This window comes from Macrotis lagotis, chromosome 1 (genome assembly GCF_037893015.1).
Source record: "Macrotis lagotis isolate mMagLag1 chromosome 1, bilby.v1.9.chrom.fasta, whole genome shotgun sequence".
Lineage (NCBI taxonomy): Eukaryota > Metazoa > Chordata > Mammalia > Peramelemorphia > Peramelidae > Macrotis > Macrotis lagotis.
Genome location: NC_133658.1, coordinates 539,862,146 through 539,885,408, shown reverse-complemented (window position 1 = coordinate 539,885,408; position 23,263 = coordinate 539,862,146). Strand labels below are relative to the sequence as shown.

The 23,263-nt window shown below is 35.4% G+C and overlaps 1 protein-coding gene across 1 annotated transcript in view; it reads right to left on the bottom strand.

Annotated features, from left to right (window-relative positions):
- The window catches only part of SMPX (small muscle protein X-linked), a 100,550-nt gene extending 78,158 nt beyond the window's left edge, over positions 1–22,392 (bottom strand). Inside the window, exons 1-2 of the mRNA XM_074214256.1 lie at positions 22,199–22,392; positions 7,056–7,112 (exon numbers count right to left, since the gene is read on the bottom strand). Of these exons, the coding sequence (XP_074070357.1) occupies positions 7,056–7,094 (39 nt within the window). The 5' untranslated portion in view covers positions 7,095–7,112; positions 22,199–22,392. The remainder of the gene's footprint in view (positions 1–7,055; positions 7,113–22,198) is intronic.
- Positions 22,393–23,263: the final 871 nt, after the last annotated feature.

Below are 23,263 nucleotides of genomic sequence, written 5' to 3'. Positions count from 1 at the left end.
TACTTCAAGCTATTATCTCATATCCCTGCTAATTTCTCAGCCAAATTGCTAGAAAAATTGTCTATTAATTCCTCCATTTCCTTTCTTCTTACTCATTCCTCAACCCCTTATAATCTGATTTTGAGGTTCATAATTCAACTGAAACCCCTCTAAAATTGTCAGTTGATCTCTTAAATTGTCAAAAATATTATCATCTTATCCAATTCCTCTCTTTCTTCAAGACCCAGATCAGGTACCAACTTTTCCATGAAGTATAATACCCTCCTTTCCAAAATATCTTGATTTAACTGCTTTGTGTGTGTGTGTGTGTGTGTGTGTGTGTGTGTGTGTGTGTGTGTGTATTTTTTATTTATATTGTGTATATAAGTATATAAATATATATATGTATTTGGGTGAGTGCATATATATTCTTTAATTTTCCTTGTAACCACAAGCAAATAAAGTTCTTTGGTGACTTCATTTTTCCATCTCTACATTGGATACAAGTTATTTTACCTCTGTTGTACAGAATAATGAGCTAATTTTATAAACAAAACACCCCAAATTAAAAAAAATCAACTGAGATGAGGGAATTAGTTATAAAACTCATTATTATAACAGCAAGAAAGAAATGAGTTTCCTTACTTGTAAAATGGGGTAAATACTAGTACCAGCCTAATATCTGAATAAGTACAAAGGAAATCAGACTCTAATATTTTGTTTTTCATAGTGAAATCAAACAAATACTCATTACCTTTCCCTTTTCCTTTCCCTCTTCTGTAGTTACATCTGCCAGGCATTTCAAAAGACCCTCCTGCCTCAGTTGGCATTGCTCATCACTTTTCCAAATTAGGCATTACTAGTTACATGCTAGAAGACAGGGACGGAAAAGATCAATTAGATCTCTAGGCTTGTCCTCTGCCAAAACTGGGTTGAGTTCCCCGATAGGCAACCTATCTGATGAGAAACTGATCCTTCAATTGGTCTCAACAGATGGACAGGAGTAAAAATGAAGTCCTTGTAAGCCAATTCCTCCACTCTCTTAATTATTTGTATTGCTCTCTGCATGGCCTCCTATCTTTTGAGTACTGAGAATCCCAGAAACACTCTTTGCCTGCAGAGGCAATAATCTGCCTTGCATTTGATGGAATAAGGTCTCTTTCCCAACTTTGTTGGATTTAGGGTGATGTTATTGAACACTGTTGGTTCTTATCTGTCATTGCTCGTCATAACTCCCCTTTCTCTCACACTTACACCCTTCTCTCCCCACTCTTCTACTTTTCAACTTCTTCTCTATCTCCAGGAGCTAACCAGCACCTACCACTTCCAAGGTTTCACCCATTGTATACTTGTTTTTATTTTCCATTGATCTTTGCAGTTTTCAAAAATCTTAAACCCCCTCCCAGATGTCCTGGCCAAGATTGATATATTATTATTCCATATAGAGATAGAGATAGAGATAGAGATAGAGATAGAGATAGAGATAGAGATAGAGATATACATATGCAAACATATATTTATACAGATCTATATATCCATATATATCATTTCATTAAAAGTTGAAGTTTTATGTATATATATATAGAGAGAGAGAGAGAGATATGTATGTGTATACATATATAGTCTTTGCTAACTCTAGCTGTGGTGAATAAACTTTTGGAGTCAGGGCAACACTATATTACTTCATTTTGAAGTATGGTAGTCCATCTCCAAGTTAATCTCTTCACTTACCAGAATCATTCTGTCATTTCATTAACAGTTGTTGATGTTTTGTAATTTGTTTCTAAGACAAATGGAAGCTTCCTTCAAAGAGCTTCTGAGAAGATATGAATTTTCTTTGTAAGTTAAAATGAGATACTTTCTTAATAAGGTTTTGAATATTAGAAATAAAAATATATATTTATGAATATACACTAAAACATGAAAAAGAAAGGAAGAATGAAGGGAAGAAGGAAGGAAAGAAAGACTCTGCATAGATACTGCTTTAAACATTTATTAGCTATGACACCATGGGCAAGTGACTTAACCTTGTGAGCTTGAGTATCCTCATTTGTAAAATGGGGAAAATACAAGTACCAGCCTTACAGGGTTATTACAAGAATCTAATGAAATAATAACTGAAGCTGCTTGAAGATGAAAATACTAGCTGTTGTTATTACACATAGTCATATGTAAAATAGATGTTCTGAATTAAGGTGCTTTTAAAAAAATCTATCTACAACTACCTTCCTCAATGTTACTTAAAGTTCACTAATAGAAATTCAGAGAATCATAGTGATATGAATAGAAGGGACATTTGATGTTGTCCCATCAAAGCCCTTATTTTATAAGCAAGGATTATTTTGTATCAAATATTGCTTTATCTGAAAATTTTTTTAAAGTATTTAAGAAGATCTACTCCTGGGAGATAAAAATCTCTAAATTGTCAAAATCTTGTGTGAATAATCTGCTTTTCTCCCCAATGGGTCCATGAGTACTTTGAGAAATTTAGAAAGAGAAAATGCTAAAGAGGAAGAAAAATTTGTTTACATCACAGTTTTGTCCAGGATTGGGTCTGGGTGCACAAATTAATTTCAGTGCCGCAAAGGACGAAAGACTTTATCCCAACATGTTGTTGTTATTGTTTATCCTTCATTCTCAAAAAAAAAAGACCTTGACTTGAGGGAGATGATGCCATGACATGCACATGAACTGGATTTGAGTGGGGGGAGGGGAGGTGCTATATTAAGTCACCAGCCTTACTTTCTTCTCCAGAGCCATCTGGATCTAGTGGCAAGATGTGAATAAAAATGCCTGGAAATAGTCCTGGATGCAAAACCATCAGGGTTAAGTGACTTTCCCAAAGTTACACAATTAGTAAGTTCCTGAGTTAGATTTGAACTCCTGTCCTATGACTTAAGGGTCAGCACCCTACTCACTGTACCATCTATCCCAATATAATGATTTAGTCAAAGTAAAACTAAACTAGGATTCAAAAAACTGAAATTTTTCTGTTTGCAATGCCTTGCTTTTCCTTGGGATTTAGAATTAAATCATTCTATGTTTTTTTTTTTCCCTTGTCTTTGAGATAAAGTCAATCATTCTTGTTTCCTTTCTTCTTAGAGGTTCTAATGGCAAAAGGTATGATATTTATGGAAGCTCTCTGGATTTATTGTACTTCATCTCATAGAAAACATCCCCAAAAACCAGAGTAATGTCGATCTGTGCATTGGCACCTAGTTTTTTCTATTTTCTTTTAAATAATCAAGAGCCATTTTCTAATACTTGCCCTCAGAATAAGGAATGTTACATGAATGGAATGTTTAACTTGATAAGAGCCTTAGAATTGCTCTCAAGAAGTTCTCAAACTTAATTTAGGAACAGTCAGAGGATACTATGGCTATCAATTTGACCAGAAGTGAGAAGCCATCCTCAGTTCATCTTGGGGTGGGGGGCACTTTTCTTTAATATTGAGCTTAAAAATGGCAATGACTATCATGATTCTCACAAAAGGGAGCATTCTCCAAAAAGCAAAAATGCATGGGAGGTGGTGCCAATGAGTTCTATGTCATTTAGTCTCATTAGGGAGCAGTTACCATGCAGATTGTTGATAGGATTAGATGTCACAGCAGTTCTAGCTTTCGTCACAACCTGTCATGTCAAATTCTTTAATTGCAGATATCAGATCCAGTATACCCTTATGTCTTCTTGATTTCCTCGAGTATCATGACAACATTGGAAGGGCCTATACTTGGACATCTTGCCCTATGAAATAGCATAGTTCAACCAGAAATTCAACAGAACAAAAGCCATCCAACCTGGGTAACCATCAACCGAAATATTTTTGATCTATGCTAATCTGAATGTGATTTATTTATCCAGACTAAAAGAAACTTTGCTACTGGACTCCATATTTTCCCCTAATGAAAGTTGATGTGATGGGTGAGTGCTATACTATGGTTCACCTAATTTAGACGTGGGCAGAGAATCACCAAGTTCTAGTTTCTCACTGTGGATGAAGCCATATGGAAAGGAACAAGACCATACTGGACATTACTGGGAAAGCTTTTGGCTCTATTTCAATCTACCCAAGAAGGGTGCCATAACAGTATTCCTCTAATACCTGACATATGGTTCAGGGTGGATTAGTAAACCTCACTTGATTCAGTTTGAGATGAGATGCTGACAGAAAAGAGAAAAATTAGGTTCTAATATCCAGAACCTAAATTAGAATTAAAGTACACGCTTTGGATTAACATACACTGATAAGAAATCTTCAGTTCCTATGAATAGTAAGTCTTCTTCAAAATTTTGTTTTCATACTTGTATGAACTGTTGTTGAGTGAAGTGAGCAGAACCAGGACAACACTGAACAATAACAGTGTGAGATGGTCAACTATGAAGGATTCTTCTCAGCAGTTCAGTGAAAAAGACAATCCTAAAAGACTTGTGATGGAAAACGTCCTCCATATCTAGTAAAAAAAAGTATGGGCTCTGAATGCAGACCAAAACATACTATCTTCACATTTTAAAACTTGTTTTATGTTTTTTCTTTCTTTCTCATTTTTCCCTTTAGTTCTAATTTTTCTTTCACAGCATGTTAATATGGAAGTATATTAAACAAGATCATACAAGTAAAATCTATATCAGATTATTTGCTTCCATAGTGGGGGAAAGGAAGAATGGGTGGAAGAAAAATGTGGAACTCAAAATCTTATGAGAAGATAAATGTTGAAAACTGTCTTTGCATGTAATTGAAAAAATAAAATAATATAGGGAAAAATTTTCCTTTCCTTTGCAAGCTTTTTTTTTTGATATGAAGCTATTTTAAGTAGCTAGATAAGATAGTGGATAGAGTGTTGAGCTTGGAGACAGGAATTGAATTCAAATCTCACCTTCTGTCTGTCATAGACAAGTTACTTAACCTACTTCTTAGCCTCAGTTTCTTCATCTGTAAAAATGGGAATAATATTTCCTTCTACTTCTTAGGGTTGTGATCAGGATCAAATGTGATGTGCTTTGCAAATTTTAAGGTGCTAGATATTGCTAGTTATTTTAATTCATTATGATATTTTTTCAGTACCTCTCAAATCACATCAGGTACCCAAAGACATGGTATAGCAGAAAAATGAGCAGTTCTGGTACAATATCTGAGTTCAGATTCCACTTCTGACATATAATCTGTGGACCTTATTAAAATAACATAACCTCTGTGAACCCCGATATTGTAAAATGAAATTTTTTTCACCTCAATATTTATAGTGCTAAGAGATTTCAAATAGTAGTAAATCCTACTCCTGAGGGGAAAAAGAGTACATCTCTTCTTCTTTGAAGGCATATTAAATCAGCCCACTTAGAGACCATAGAGTTTAGTGAAAGAAATCTTTCCCCATTCAAAGAAAGGAATTGCTGATAGCATGGACATTTTTTTATTGTTGGTTGATTCAGTTTGGTTTTTAGCAGAATAAATATTATTAAGATTGTTTATTGTTTATAGTTTCTTTTAAAACTGATACTGACATTTCTATATCCACAAAGTTATTAGGGCTAATACTGATACATTTTAAATGAAAAATTAAGACTGAGCATGAAGCAAAGAAATCAACAAAGAAGATCAAAAGAAAAAAATCCTCACAAATTGTAAATTTATGATGTATAATAAAACAATAGCATGAGACCTATGGGATATTATTAGACAGTAAAAACTGTATGTAGAGGTCTTTCAACAGCATAAAACACTTTACATACATAATTTGAGGTCATGGAAATGGTTCATAGTCACATAAGCATTAAAAGCTGAAATCAAGTCCAAATCCTCCTGCCTTTCAGGAAGTATAATACTCAACTCACTATGTCTTGCATAATCTAATTCCTCTCCCCATCCTCATTCTTCCATGTTTATACAACTAGTTAATATCAGAGGAACATTCAAATTCTGGTCTTCCTGATTTCAAGTCTATCCACTACACGAAAATACATGAGATAAATATCAGTTGCTGAATCAAGAACAGAGATTAATTCAATATATAGGCCAAGTCATTTCAATTGAGCACATGAGAAATTAGGATGTGTCCTACTCCAGAAGACAGAAGTTCATCAGGTTGCATAAAAAGCTCCATGCAAAATGGCATTCTTGCCAATTAGTGAGGCCCATTCTAGGTCTTTTGTTCCTCACAGTGTATCCAGGGCATGCTGGACATCTTGCTCCATCAATTAAGAGCTCCATTAATTCAAGGATATGCATTAGTCATGACTGATAAAGTGCAGTTCATTCCCTCACAGTTCTCACTGTGATAGGATTTCTCCACAGCCCAATGACAATTCCCTTGTACCAGTATTACTTAGGAGCTTTCCACTCTGCTTCTGACATGATAAAGTCTCAGAGCTAAAATTAAAATGGAACTCTTTAAAACATTATTGTATTCAAGGCAATCTAGCAGAAAAATTGGAACTATTCCCTCCTGGGAAAGAGATTGTCTCCATTTTTATCAGCAGAAACTGATAAGGACCAAAATTGGAATCAAGATCTTACTCAATAAATCCAATAAAAGGAAGGGTCCCTTAGGTAATTAAAAGAATCAACAAATCAATTTGATGGTCATTCAAGCAATATTAAAAACCTTTCTTTTCCCTCATTTTAAAATGCATATGCCCTCCTTTCAGGGGTAAGCTGGGTCAATCTGGGTCAATACTAAATATGAGAGGATGAAAGAAGGAAAGCTTAAATAGATGAGACAAGAAAAAATTTTAGATCACACAAAATTTTCTTCAGTAAAGCAATGTACCCAGATCAATCAGTAGAAACATAAAATTGAACATATTCACTTTCACCTAGAAGCCCTTTTAAAATAATTATAATTTAGAACAAGAAAGAATTTTAATCCTCATTCATAAATCCCTTTTTTGCTTTGTTTTCTTATTTAGAGGTCATATTCTTCATTTGTGCACATAACCCAAGAGATCTTTCTTGAAGTTAATGATCAACTAGTCTTACTGAAATGAACAAAGCCAAGTACCACAAAAAATGTATATACTTTGTCAAACAAACAAGATAGAGATCCCATTGTTATTACTAAAATATGAATATTGTTGCTTACCTGAATGGCTCTGACATTAGAAGCTGGCTGTTTCGACATATTCAAGAAGTCTTATCCCTGAAAAACAAGTAAGAAAATGTAAGAGCCTGAAGCATTCAGATTCTCCACCTTGATAAATTAGAATTTAACTCATGATTCTACTGGACAGTCATCCCTTTCACTAGTCATATATCCTTTCAGTCTCAGTTTTCAGAGTTAGTTAGTTATTCCCCTTTCAAATACCTAAGGGAGAGGGAACACCTGAGCTTTTCTGATAAATCATTCATAGGAAGAAATGGTGATATCCCTTGCACCTAATGTTAATGAGAAGCAATTAGAAACTCAAAAGGTGCTATCAACTCATTTCCCCATCCCACCCATATGAAGAAAGCAAAGAAAGACCCTTGTGGGCACTAACCCTCCATTCATATCCATTGTGGCAAGCTTTCCTCTTCAAACTGGACTTGTAGACAAGGAAGGTGACCTAGAGAAACAGTCTGCTGAACTTCTCTGTACTTGCTGCCTAAGCCATACCTTGGGCACTTTTGACCTGCCCTGGATTATTAGTTTAAGCTTTTTGAGGGGTTTGTCATTTTATCCCTGTGTCCCTGTTGTCCAGCTAGGTGCCACAGTGAATAAAATACCAGTCCTGGAGCCAGGAGGACCTGAGTTTAAACCTGGCTTTGGACATTTACTAATTGTGTGACCCTGTACAATTCACTTAACCCTTTTTGCTTCAATTTTCTCATCTATAAAATGAGCTAGAGAACAAAATGGTAAAACTATTCTAGTATTTTGTCAAGAAAATCCCAAATAAGGTCACAAAGAGTCAAATTCAACTGAAGTAACTAAACAACAAGAAGATCTAGAACTTCAGGTGCCTTCTAATCCAAACCCTGATTTTAGAGAAGAATCTGAGGTCACAGAGGTTAAGAAAATCCTTTTGTGTTTTAGAATTTTATGTATCTCATTCCATTTACTAGATTGACATTTCCTTGAGGAGAGATGCTATATCATATTTGTTTGTATATGTGTGTACTTATTACAGAACCTCACTCAGAATTCATAGGAATTTATAGGTTTTATTACCAGAACATACCATATAGATCATCTAGTCTAAATCCTTAAATTTAACATTTGAAGAAACTGCGATCCTCAACAAATGTTGACTGATTCCTTTGGAATTTTGACAAGCATTGCATCTCTCCTTTTAACAAGAAATTGCTATCTTACAAATGATATGGTGATAATCTCATATTTGTATATCATTCAAGGTTTTTAAACATTACCCTCCTAAACTTGTGGCCTAGGTAGCATGAGTATAATAATCTCCATTTTACAAATGATAAAATTGAGGTTGAAAGGTTATGTAGCTTGCTTGAAGTCACACAGCTAGTAATTGCCCAATGCTAAATTGTCAGATGTAGGTGTGGTATCTTTCTTACTATGCCTTGTAGAATCTCAGTTTAATTCAATTATTTTAGATCATTTGTTCAAATATCTGAGATTTAGAAAGTTCTTTCTTTGGATAGTACTTCCTCTGCTCTAGTCCACAGAGTGTTGAATATGCAGTAAGACAGATTCAGAGTCTAATTGTACCCTTAATAATCATGTCAATTAGGGGCAGCTAGGTGGTGCAGTGGATAGAACACCAGCCCTGGAGTCAGGAGGACCTGAGTTCAAATCCAGCCTCAGACACTTAATAATTACTTAGCTGTGTGGCCTTGGGCAAGCTACTTAATCCCATTGCCTAGCCAAAAAAAAAAAACAAAACTATAAAACAAAAGTAATCATGTCAATTGGGAAAGGAGGGGGGTCAGAGAAAGAGGAGAAAAAAATAAATGCTTGCTAATTGAAAAAAATGCTCATTTGAGATGAGCAGAACCAGAAGAACATTGTACACCCTAACAGCAACATGGGAGTGATGGTCAACTTTAATGGATTCGCTCAATCCATCAGTGCAACAATTAAGCACAGTTTTGGGGTATCTGCAATGGAGAATACCATCTGTATCCAGAGAAAGAATTGTGGGGTTTGAACAAAGACCAAAAGACTATTTACCGTTAATTTAAAAAAAAACATTATCTTATGTAATTTTGCTATCTCTTATACTTTATTCTTTTCTTCCTTAAGGATATGATTTCTCTCTCATCACATTCAACTTCGATCAATGCATACCATGGAAATAATGTAAAGACTAACAGACTGTCTTCTGTGGGGGTGGGGGGAGGGAAGCAAAATTAGGGAAAAAACTGTAAAATTCAAAATAAATAAAATCTTTCTAAAAAAATAAAAAAGAAAGGAAAAAAGAAAAAAAAAGAAAAATGCTCATTGAAAAATAGATAAAGGCAGCATCATTCACATGAAGAAACTTCCTCTGTACCTGAAAAGAATGTCAAACAGGAGAGCTTATCTATCTCCCACTTCCTGCTTGAAGATTGCAAACCTCAGAATCAAGATTCCAAGACAGGGCTTCTGCCAATTCTAGATTTATGAGCCTTTGCCTTTGCTGAAAAGAACACTCTTAACACTCCAACTGAAAAGAGTACCATAACACCCAATCAAGCTAGAATCTGGAAGAGATGAAGATTACAGCTATCCATCAGAGTGAACCTAAAGAGTACAGAGGATTGACCTATCCAACACCCTCTCCCTACCAGAAGAACCCTGGGTTCAGTCAGGTAGCAGCCAAGTCTAGTGAGAAGCTAGTTCACCAGCCAAGTGATCTACTTGGCACAAAAAACAGAGTGACCATCCAGCCTCCTCTACAAGGTGAGTTGCCCATCCAGCAGAAACTCTATGTCCTACAAGAAGCCTGGGCAGTTGAACTGTTCCATCCCACAGCAATATTCATGAGGTTCCTCTGGAGAAGAAAAGGACATCAAGATTCTACTCATCAAGAGTTTTGAATTGTCCACACACATATTCTCTCCCTTATACTGGAAAAGATACTGATGTTGGGGAAAATTGAAGGCGAAAGGAAAAGGGGATGGAAGAGGGAAAGATGGATAGATAGCATCCTGAAAGCAGTGAACATGAGCTTGGACAGACTTTGAGAGACAGTGGACAACCTGGCATACCATGTCCCATGTGGTCACAAAGAGTTGGACAGGACTGAATGACTAAATAGCAACAACTTTGTGTTAACTCTCCCCACAGAGACTCAGTGTGTATTTGTGAGAAAACATACTCCACGTTTTGAAGGGAAATGCTTTGTAACTATTATACTTGCCATGCCAGTTGAATAAATGCCCTTTCAAAGATAATAAATAACCACATCACTTTGGAAAACTCACTTATTTCAGAGTCTGTTTTTCATCTGTAAAATGAATTTAATAATACTGGTCTCAGATTGAGAGAAACATCAGTTAGAAGCAAAACATTGATGAGGATGGGGGGGGAAGGAGAAAGCAAAGTACAAAGAGGGGGAAGATAAGATGAATAGAAATACTGAATCAAATCATCTTAACTGTGAATGTGAATGGAATGAACTCTCCCATAAAATGGAAGCATATAGCAGAGTGGATTAAAAATCAGAATTCTGCAATATGTTGTTTACAAGACATATTTGAAGCAGAGAGATACACACAGGGTAAAAGTAAAAGGCTGGAGCAGAAAATATTGTACTTCAACTGAAGTTTAAAAAAACAGCAACAATTCTGATCACAAACAAAGCAAAAGCAAAGTAGAGCTAATTAAAAGGAATAAAGAAGGGGCAGCTAGGTGGCACAGTAGATAGAGCACTGACCCTGGAGTCAGGAGTAGCTGAGTTCAAATCCAGCCTCAGACACTCAATACTTACCTACCTGTGTGGCCTTGGTCAAGCCACTTAACCCTATTGCCTTGCAGAAAAAGAAAAAGAAAGAATGACATTGTACGGCTAATAGATGTATTTGTGAAATTTTGTGAAATACTCCATTTAATGCCCAGCAAATGGAGAATGGCTAAACAAGTTATTGTATATAAATGTTATGGAATACTACTGTTCAGTAAAAAAATCATGAGTGGCCTGACAGCAGAAAAGCATAGGACTTGCATGAGCTGAAGCTGAGTAAAATGAGCACATTAATAGCAATATTGTGCAATGATCAACTATGATGGAAGCAATTTCTCTCAACAGCACAATCCTGAGATACCTGTTAAGGAAAATTCCTTCCATATCCAGAGAGGAAGCTATGGATTCTGAATGCAGAACAAAATATACTTACTTTGTTCAATTTTTTAAAAAATTTTTATTCAAGGCAATGGGATTAAATGACTTACCCAAGGTCACACAGCTAGGCTATTATTAAGTGTCTGAGGTTGAATTTGAACTCAGGTCTTCCTGACTCCAAGACTGGTACACTATCCACTGCGCCACCTAGCTGCCTCCTTTGTTCACTTTTTAAAACTTCTTTTGTTTGTTCTTTCTTTCTCATGGTTTTTTTCCCTTCAGTTCTAATTCTTCTTTCATAATACGACTAATATGGAAATATGCTAAACACAATTATACATACATGTAAAATCTATATCAAATTGTTTGCTACCATGGGTAGCAAAATTATGGAACTCAAAAGCTTGCAAAAGAATGAATGTTGAAAGCTATTTTTGCATGTAATTGGAAAATAAATTTTTTAAATATTCAAAAAAAATAGTAATACTGACTTCAACTTCCTCAAATGGTTACTATGAAACTAAATGAAATAATTTCAGTATCTTCACAGGTTGAAATCATCCTTTAAATTCCAGTTCAGGCACTACTTTTTCTTTTAGATTTTTTTCAAGGCAATGGGGTTAAGTGGCTTGCCCAAGGCCACAAGGCTAGGTAATTATTGAGTGTCTGAGGTCAGATTTGAACCCAGGTACTCCTGACTCCAAGGCCAGTGCTCTATTCACTGCACCACCTAGCCACCCCAAGGCACTACTTTTTAAAGGAAATCTTCCCCAGTACCCCAGTTTCCTCCTTCTCTGAGTCCTGTTTTCTGATGAACTTTTCTTACACACTTAGAATTTAGAACTGAGTAAATGCCTTCGAGATCATCTTGTCCAACTCTCTCATTTGAAGACCCTTAGTGCTGAAGTAATTTGCACCAAGTCACAGTAAGGTACAGAGCTGAGAGGTATATATATATATATATATATATATTCTTATACATTTTCTTATTTCAGAGTCATTGCTCTTTCTTAAATTCCTTGTCATACTGATCACATTCTAATTTATATTCAAGTAATTTCTGTGCATGTTTTGTCCCTTCCTCCATAGATTTTTGGCACTTTGAGGGAAAAGACTGTTTGTCATTTCCACATTTGCACATGTGGTCTTAACCACATATAGATGGTTAAGAAATGTCTGTTGCCATCATAAGATCATAGAAGGACCATAAATCTAGAGTTGGAAGGAGCATCATAGACTATCCAATCTATTCTCCTCATTTTAAGTGTGAGGTATCTCAGGTCCAGAGAGAAGTGACTTGCCCAAAGTTATATAGAGAGAAGTGACTTGGTTTTTCTATTTGTATCCCTAGAGCATTCTTTGTATTCTTGCCATTAGTAAGAAGTTCACAAATGTTTCCTGAATATAATTTATGTGTAATGGTAGTTACCCCATGGAGCTTATATACAGACAGGCTTGTATCTTGGGCCCTTTGGTGAACCTCAGGTGTCCTGGCTCTTTGACAAAGGACTTATATGACTAATGTTTATTGGTTGGTTTTTTGGTACCCATGACACAAAGGGTCAAAACCAAGTGACAAATGAGCCAGGAAAGCTACCCACTCCAGAGGCTTTAGGAAGAGAGGATCAACTCTGCCTCTGTCTCTTTTTTCTCATTCAAGTGTGTCCCCCAAGGTTCTGCCAGATTTCTTTTGAACTTCCAGAAGGGAAGGTGTGAGGAAGAGATTTTTCTCCCATCCTCTTTAGTGGCAGCAATGGTAATCATACAATGAGCAATGAGAATTTGCACTTGCCCAAGTTGGTCTAAGATAGATTCTTGGATAACTCTTCTACTTTATGTTGCTATCTCTGAGCATAGGTCACCAAAGAGCAATCTTAAGAGATAGCTGTTTCCACCCTTAGTATGCTTTGTGCTTACAAGAGATCCAGAGACTTGAACTGGATGATAATTTGACCAGTGAGAACAGAGAGACCTGCATATATATACCTTTCTTGAAAGAGAAGATGACCACTGCCAGAGGAATGAGTCATACCCTTGCTGACCAAAAGAACTGGACTTTGAATTGCTTTTCAAATACTGCAGACTAAAGTGAAAAATGGAATCTGTTAGCAATCCCACAAGTCTCCTGGGAGCCTCCTATCTCATAAGCATATGATAGAGGTAATGAGTTATAGTTTGTTTTTAAGTGGTTCTTAATGCCTGTCTATGAGTCTTTTTTGTGTTTTAAGCATTTTTTTTTGAGGTGAAAGAAATAAATGGCTATGCAATACCTACTTTCTACTACTTTTTACAGTGAATACCTTGCTAGAAGAGACCCTGTTAATCCCCTTTAGGGAAAATCCTGGATATGAAAGCATACATAAGCTCTTTTTAAGAGTTTTTCCCTTGATGGTGGGGGGGGGGGGGAGGTTCAATGAGCCAGGCTACCCCAAGACTGAATCTGAGTCTGTTTCAGTTCAGAATTTAAGCCCTTTGAGAGTACTTCACCTCTCTTACCCTCTTCTCCAAACCCTAACTGTGTGTATTATCTACAGTATAGATAACAAAGCTCATATAAATATGAACTATTCTATCATGGTTCAATTGGTCTAGAAAACAATTTGTGATCATGTGAGAAAGTTACTAAATAATTCAAAATTATTGATCCAGCAATCCCATAATTAGGCATATACCATAAGTCAGTCAAGGACAGAGGGGGGAAAAACTTCATATTTACCAAAATTGCCACACCACTTTTTGCGTTAGTAAAAAACTTGAAATAAAACAAATGTCATCAAGGAATTCAGAGAAACATGGAAAAATTTGTATGAGCTGATGCAGAAAGAAGAAAGCAGGACCAGGGAAACAGTACATATGAAAAGATTATAAAACTTTAAATGAAAACAACACTTAAAAAGGGAACTAAACTTGAACTGAATGCAATGACTAGTCTTGGTTCCTGAAGACAGAAGATGAACAAATTTCTCTCAGTAAGGAGGAGAATGAATAACACCCTTTACCAAGATAAGATCCAAATGGTTACAGGATTTAGACATAAAAAACAATACTATAAGCAAATTAGACGATCAAGGACTAGTTTACCTATCAGATCTATGGAAAGGGGAGCAGTTTATGACTAAGGAAGAGATGGAGAACATCACCAAAAACAAACTAAATGATTTTGATTACATTAAATTAAAAGGCTTTTGCACAGATAAAACCACTGTAACCAAGATCAAAAGAAATGTAGTAAATTGGGAAAGAATCTTTACAATTAATGATTCTGACAAAGGACTCATTTATAAAATATACAGAGAACTGAGTCATATTTTTAAAACAAAGAGCCATTCCTCAATTGACAAATGGTCAAAGCATATGCAAAGGCAATTTACAGATGAGGAGATCAAAGCAATCCATAGCCATATGAAAAATTGCTCTAAATCATTCATTATTAGAGAAATGCAAATTAAAGCTTCTCTGAAGTACCACCTTATACCTCTCAGACTGGCCAATATGACCAGAAAAAATAATGATCATTGTTGGAAGGGTTGTGGGAAATCTGAGACACTATTACACTATTGGTGGAGCTGTGAACTCATCCAACCTTTCTGGAGAGAAATTTGGAACTATGCCCAAAGGGCAACAAAAATAAGCATACCCTTTGACCCAGCAATATCACTACTGGGTCTATACCCTGAAGAGATGATGAGAAAGGATAAAAACATCACTTGTACAAAAATATACATAGCAGCCCTGTTTATGGTGGCAAAGAACTGGAAATCAAGTAAATGCCCTTCAGTTGGGGAATGGCTTAGCAAACTGTAGTATATGTATGTCATGGAACACTATTGTTCTATTAGAAACCAGGGGATTTCAGGGAAGCCTGGAGGGATTTGCATGGACTGATGCTGAGTGAGATGAGCAGAAGCAGAAAAATACTGTACACCCTAACAGCAACATGGGAGTGATGCTCAACCTTGATGGACTCGCTCATTCTATCAGTGCAACAATCAGGGACAATTTTGGGCTGTCTGCAATGGAGAATGCCATCTGCATCCAGATAAAGAGCTGTGGAGTTCGAACAAAGTTCGAGGACTATTCCCTTTAATTTAGGGGAAAAAAACAGATATCTTATTGTCTGATCTTGTTGTCTCTAAGACTTTTTGTTTCCTCCTTAAGTATATGATTTCTCTCTCATCACACTCAATTTGGATCAATGTACAACATGGAAACAAAGTAAAGACTGACAGATTGCTTTCCATGGTGGTGGGGAGTAAGATTGGGGGAAAAATTGTAAAACTCAAATAAAATCTTTAATAAATAAATAAATAAAAAGAAGGATAATGAATAAAAGAGTTAATGTTACATAAGCTGGCCTAGTTGGTTGTTATGTTAGTTGTATCTGTTTAGCCATTTTTCTTTCCCAAAGGGAGGAATGTATAAGGAAAGAATCATTTTTGGAAAAACTATAGTCTAACAAATAAAAGACATTAGTAAATCTTTTAAAGTTAATTTCAAAATAGTAACAAAGACACAAACCAACATCTAAATATAGGAAATCTGAGTCTGAATGTCTATGGTCTACTTTCTACTACTTCGAATGTCTATGGTCAATAAATATTTGCATATTGTATGGGATCATGAAAGAGTTTTTCTTTTCTGTTTTTCTCAACATAGGGAATAGAAAGAAAAACTTTTGTCTTCTCACCCAGATAGTGAATTGGAATCTCCTAACCTATGTTAGTCATTTTTCTTTGCATTGTAATCAGAAGTAGTTAGAAATTAAGCATTCTGTTGATTGTTTTCTTCTGCCAAACAACAAAACAATATTTGAGATTCCCCAGAACTGAATTTTTTTAAAATACAGAATTTCTAAATCATTAGATTATCCTGGTCAAAGCTAATTCATAATTTTGGATTCTATGGAAGGGTCCTCTAATGAACTTTCATGGGGTTCATTAAGTGAAAATTTATGCAAGAAATAACTAAGATTATTGACAAAGATGACAAAAGATGGGAGTCAAGGTTGGAGAGGTTGTAGAAAGACTGCATCAATATGTTGGTGGATTTATGATTTAATTCATTTAAATAATCATTCTGTAGGAAATAATTTAGAATTATACAGATAAAATGGCTAAAATGTCCAGATCTAGAGTATTTGACAAAAAGAGAGATCTCATATATGCCAAAATATTTACAGTGTCAGCTTTCATTAGGGAAAAGAACTGGAAACAAAGTAGATGCTTTCTACTTTAGGTTATGACTCAACAAATTGTTGCAAATGAATGTAATGGAGCATTAGCTTGCTGAAAAGAAATAGACATGGGAAATATAGAAAAACATGGACTTTATAAAAACTGATGCAAAATGAAGTAAGCAGATCCTGAAGAAAATATACAAATGACTGCAACAAGGGAAAGAACTGTGGCAAGTAGACGGTGCAATGACTAGAGCACTGATCCTGGAATCAGGAGGACCTGAATTCAAATCCTCTAACACTTAATACTTTCTTAGCTATGTGACCTTGGGCAAGTCACTTAACCCCATTGTCTTGCAAAAATTTAAAAAAAATGGAAAGAACTACACAACAAGTTTTAAAATGAAAGTTGCAGTTTTATAAAGAATGAAAGTTAGAAAACACCTTACTCTGGTCCTTTGCAGAGATGGGGAGGTTTTTATCCTTTTTATCATCTCTTCAAGGTATAGACTCAGTACTGGTATTGCTGGATCAAAGGGGATGCACATTTTTTGTTGCCCTTTGGGCATAATTCCAGATTGCTCTCCAGAAAGGTTGGGTGAATTCATAGCTCCACCAACAATGTATTAGTGTCCCAGATTTCCCACATTCCTTCCAACATTTATCATTATCCTTTCTGGTCATATTTGCCAGTCTGAGAGGTGTGAGGTGGTACCTCAGAGATGCTTTCATTTGCATTTCTCTAATAAGTAATGATTTAGAGCAATTTTTCATGTGACTTTGATCTCCTCATCCATAAAATGCCTTTGCATATCCTTTGACCATCTGTCAATTGGGGAATGGCTTGTTTTTTTAAAATTTGACTCAGTTCTCTATATATTTTAGAAATGAGTCCTTTGTCAGAAACATTAGTTGTAAAAATTGTTTTCCAATTTACGATATTTCTTTTGACCTTGTTACAGTGGTTTTGTCTGTGCAAAAGCTTTTTAATTTAATGTAATCGAAATCATCTAGTTTGTTTTTAGTGATGTTCTCCATCTCTTCCTTAGTCATAAACTGCTTCCCTTTCCATAGATCTGATAGGTAAACTAGTCCTTGATTTTCTAATTTGCTTATAGTATTGTTTTTTGTGTCTAAATCCTATATCCATTTGGATCTTATCTTGGTATAGGGTGTGAGGTGTTGGTCTAATCTAAGTTTCTTCCATACTAACTTCCAATTTTCCCAGCAGTTTTTATCAAAGAGAGAGTAAAACAATTAATTATTCTTGCTTACTAAGTGCTAAACTATTAGTTTGTAACTAGGTGTAGATGCTATTCTGACTCAGAGGGAGTTCATGTGTTAAAATTTTCCATAGCTCAAAATGTCAGTGCCCTGGTACAAATTTCATTAAGAGGACCCTTTATAGGCCCAACTTTAGCATATCTCACTGCCTAACAACAAGGAAAATTCACACTATCAATCAAAGTGATTATTTAAATCACTTTATTTAATTATTTAATCACAAGATGATTTTTTTTCAGTCTTGCCCATACCGTATCAGAATAGCCTTATCAGCATAGAAATTGATGCCTATGAACATTTTGGGAAGTAAAATATAGGATAAAGGAATGTGTGAAACATGTTTATCTTGTCATAATTCTACTTGAAACAAAACAATAAAAAAAGGAAATGTTGTTAATCATTTTTGCCACAAAACTGTAGCTATCTGATATTATGGAGACAAAGCAAGTGATTCATAGCCCCTTTTCACATTATCATTGGCTAACTTACTATGGCTAACTAGTTTCTAGTAAGTTGAAAACTAGCTTCCTTTGTAGCATATTGGGCAGTAGCAAATTAACATTTTGCTTTTTTCTCTTAGACATTTCCAAATTTTAAAAGTAATAATGAAACAGCAAATTTGAGGTTGTGTCTGTAAATTTGCAAGGGCAAAAATAAAATTTTCCTGGCTCCAAGGAGTTCACATTTTAACAGAGAAGCACATACACAGGCAAAGAAATACAAATATGTGTGTCTGTGTGTGTGTGTTTGTGTCTGTGTGTGTGTTTAAAGAGATATGCATATAGAGAGTGTTTATATAAAACAGATATTTGGCTATTTATACATATATATATATTACATATATATATAAGTTTAGCTGTATATGCAAAGTACAGACAAAATAATTTCTGGGTTGATGGGGAAGTCAGTAAGAACTAAGAAGAATCTACATTTTTAATGGTGCTGATCATTGGATCTAGGACACAATGGAATTCTCAAAGGAAAACTAGTTTGTGATGTTTTAATACAACTGTTCTCCAAAGCTATTTAAAGCTCTATATAGCCAATCCCCTAATAGATCTCAAATGTATTCATAAAAAGGTACTCTGTCTTTCTAGCTAAAATTAGAAATTAAATAAAAAAAGAGCATACTCCAAAAGCACATTCAAAAAAAGTATTATATATAATCTTAAAAAAGATTAAAACAGTAAATTTTGCAGACAAGTAAGTGGCAAAATGGAAGAAGCATTGAAACTGGAGTTCAGATCCCACCTTTAATGTTTACTGGCTCTGTGATCCTGTATAAATTATTTGATCTCTGTTTCAATTTCCTTTTCTGTAAAATGGTGATAATAATAGTGCTTAACACAACAACAGGGAAGGGTGAGGACAGAATGAGATAATATTTGCAAATTGCTTTGTAAACCTTAAAACACTATACAGATCCCAACTATTATATTATTTTATAAGTAATGAATGTTTAAGGGGTTTTTTTTAGCTTTTTTTTTTTTGCAAGGCAATGGAAGTTAAGTGCTTGCCCAAGGCCACACAGCTAGGTAATTATTAAGTGTCTGAGGCTGAATTTGAACTCAGGTACTCCTGACTCCAGGATCAGTGCTCTATCTACTGCACCACCTAGCAGCCCCTGAATGTTTAAGTTTTTAATAAAGTTATGAGACAGCATCGCATGATAGATGATTTTTGTACTATTGGCTATGTACAAAAATTTCATTCTTGTGGCCAAGCTGGTGATTTGGTGTTGTTCTGTCATTTTTAGTCATATCTAACTTTTTGTGACCCCATTTGGGGTTTTCTTGGCAAAAATACTGGAGTGGTTTTCCATTTCCTTCTCCATCTCATTTTACAGATGAGGAAACTGAGTCTGAAATTAAGTGACTTGCCCAGGGTCACACAGCTAGAAGGTATCTGAAGCCAGATTTGAACTTACAAAGATGGACCTTCCTGACTCCAGGTCTAACAACTCTATCCCAGTTCAAGTTGGTGATGGCCAAATACAAATTTTTTTTAGTCTGATTCTTAAAATACAAGGTATGAGTATGAAGGGGACTTGATTCTGACCTGCTAGCTATATGAGCATGAGCAAGTCATTTAACTTTTTCAAAATCCAGGCCAAGTTATAGACAAGCTGTACCAAAAGAAGATTTTTCCTTACAAGAAGTTCCTGGCAAAGATGAATTCAACAGATTCACACCAGAAAACAGGGCTTTCCCTCAGACAGACAGACAGAAACAGAGATAGATTAGATAGATAGATAGATAGATAGATAGATAGATAGATAGATAGATAGACACACATACATGTATAATACACAGCTATAAAATAAATCTATGTCTAGCTGAGCTTTTAGGAAAGGAAAGACCAGTGGTTTTGGCATCAGAGGACTAGATGTATTCTACCTTGGATAAGTTACTTCATTTCCCTGATCCCCAATTTTCTCATTTATAAAATGAGGGAATGTTGATGATCCCTAATCATGCTTCCAATTTGGAAAAAAACACTGATTTCATGAACTCTATACCAACTGCTTAAGAGGTAAAAAAGTTCAGTTCATGGAAAACCATGATTTTTTAAAACTAACTTTACATTGTATTATCTGAATCAAAACCTTGTTTTGGTCTATAATAAGTATCTCCTAAATCTTCCATTTTAATCTTGTCTTTCTGTATATCTCTGAATATTATGGATTCATATAGCTAGGGTCATGTCTGCTGCACAGTTCAGATCTACATACAAATCTTTTTATGATTATGATACACACCTTGAAGTATATTGAATGTCTATAAAAAATTGGTCAGATTCCAACCCCAGCTCCTAAGAGAAGGTATACAAATGACACATTTATGTAAATCTCTTAGGCGGCTGTTCCTGCTGTCCTCATTTACTTTCAGAGAAATCAGGGCAAAGCAGACCAATGAGTAAAAATAGACAATATTTCCTGGCTGCTTCCCTATCCCTTGGTTCACCTCCATTACTGTACTGAATTCTGCTTCATTTTTCTACTGCATTTTCCAAACATCTTAGCAAAGCTATACCACAGGCAGATTTACTCATAATATCCTAAGATTTTATAAAACTTTAGCTTAAGTTGGGATCCTGTTCTTTGAAGTATAATGTGACTGTATCCCTTTTGTTCTTGGTATTCTGCTAAAATCTGGAAACTATTTGACCAAAAAGTCCTCTATTGATTTTGACTTTCAGAAACATCTTACTGCATTTAACACCCTTCCCAAATTAGGATGAAAACTTGAAATCTATCTGTTAGCTACTCTACACATTAGCATTAACTTTCTATGGATTTTATGCTTAGTCATAGAAATTGGAAATAGTACAAGCCCCATCATTCAAGTGGGAGGCATTTAACATTATACTTTTAAATCAATCTTTTTTACTTCCTAATAAAATCACATCATCCAGGTGAATAGTTGATAATTGGAAGTACTCATAAAGAAATAAGGGCAATGTTTAAAGAGGTTATTAATCAAAGATCAAATACAGAGGTAAATCTAAAACCCATTGGGGAATTATCTTCTGCCTAGCAGTTAAAAATAATTCCTGAGAAGGGTGTAGAAAGATGTGCAGCTGTCTGGACTGACTGACTCCTTATTCAATTTGCCTTAAATAAGCTGAGGAGGGAGGAAGGGGGCAGGAAAGGGAGGGAAGAAGGGAGGAGGAGGAGAAAGAAGGGAGGGAGGAAAGAAGAAAGGGAGAAAGATATCTTCATCCTCTCCATGTTTCATAATTTGTTGCCAACAGAAATAAATAGGTCAGCAAATGATACCCTGTTACCCATATTGAATATAGATACACATTGTTACCACAGGGTGATTGGACAGATGGCTACGGAATACTGACTCGTGTGTAGAAGACCTGGACAGGAGCCGGATGACTGAAAACCAGAGCCTGGTTTTCAGAAGGGGAGGCAGAGCATTTAAAATATTTCTAAACTTGAAAAGGATAACAACACATGACCACTACTTTGCATTATAGTTTGACAAAAGCAATAATACCATAAGTTTTCACAAACTACCACACTCTGGATTAAGCATTATAGCCTCCTAGGAATAAAACCCAAATTTATTAGCAGTAGCCTGCCAACTTTAATATGTCCCAAATTCACAGCACATTTTCAGGTCACATTTATTTCACTCTAATACTCTGGCTTTTTTTTTTTTTTGGTTTGTTTGTTTGTTTGTTTCACTGGATCAGAGAAGACCTTTCAGTACAGCATCCCTTTGAAGTCAATGAAAGAAAGAAAGAAAGAAAGAAAGAAAGAAAGAAAGAAAGAAAGAAAGAAAGAAAGAAAGAAAGAAAGAAAGAGGAAGAAAGAAAGAAAGAAAGAAAGAAAGAAAGAAAGAAAGAAAGAAAGAAAGAAAGAAAAAATGAATAACAACAAAAGCCATTACAATGTACAATCAACTCACAAATCATCTGCCCCTACTCCCTGCCAATAAGCAGACAAAGCAGTGAAAGGAGTAACCACTTCAAAGTCACTTATGAAGGATTTCATCCTAGAAGAAAGCCCGATTTCCACAGTCAATTCCTTAAGCTTACCTGGATAATTTATTTATTTAGTGCATAAAAAAAAAAAAAATCCAAGCAGTCAGGTGAGCGAGCACAATGCTTCCTGGAGGCTGGGAAGGAGATACTATCTTCAGTTAGCTGTGATCCTGTTTCTGGTTCTCTTCATGTGGCTGAAATAACTCAAGTGCTTTGTGTCCCAGTCGACACTGAGAGCCACTCCAGGCTGGAGTAGAACTCCGTTTGGAAGTAAAGTGTTAAAAGAGAATTCCTGTCATTGCTTACAGTTGTTCTTCCTAAATATAGAGTTTGACACAACTCTTAGCTCCATTCCCTCTAAAAGGTTCGGCCAGGCCAAAATCAGGGCTCAAATATCAGCTAATAAGTGTCTAAGAAAACACCTTGAGCTGTTAATTCTCTGGCCTCCTGATTCTCACGGCCGATGGCTGCATCTTTTCAAGCAGTCTGAAGGGGGCTTTTCAAAGAATGTGAAATAGAAAGTTTCCAAACCTGGTTCTATGGGTAGATTGGTGTAAGTGTCCAAAGTAAATATGGTCCTAAAGCCCTGAAGATATTAGAAAGAGTCTATAAGAGGTCTAAGAAAATGGTAGAATGGGCCAAATCAAGTAAATGAGATGAAACATTCCCAATGCAACATAAAATCATGCTGCTGTTCTTAAAACCTTTTTATTTGTTTAATGAACTCCCCTGACTATATACTGAAATAAATGCTTAGAATCATGTTTATTGCCTATACAAATAAATAAATAAATTTCATTTACAGATAGTGAAAAATAGAGATTTTTTAACCCAAGTTCATATCTACAGATAGTTTAACAGTTGAGGAAGGACCCTGGTAGAGTGCTGGAAGGAATGTTGGCTATGGAATCAAAAAATCAGGGTTAAAAACCCAGATTGCTTTTGAGATCTTGGACAAGTCATTTGACTTTTCTAGGGTTCCTCCTCTGTAAGATGAGAGGATTGAACTAAATGACCCTTTCCTAAATCTATGCTCCTAAGATAACTGTTTAGTCAACAAGTGAGTTTTCATTCTTATTGACCATTTTGGACTTTCCACTTATTCCTGATTCACAAAGT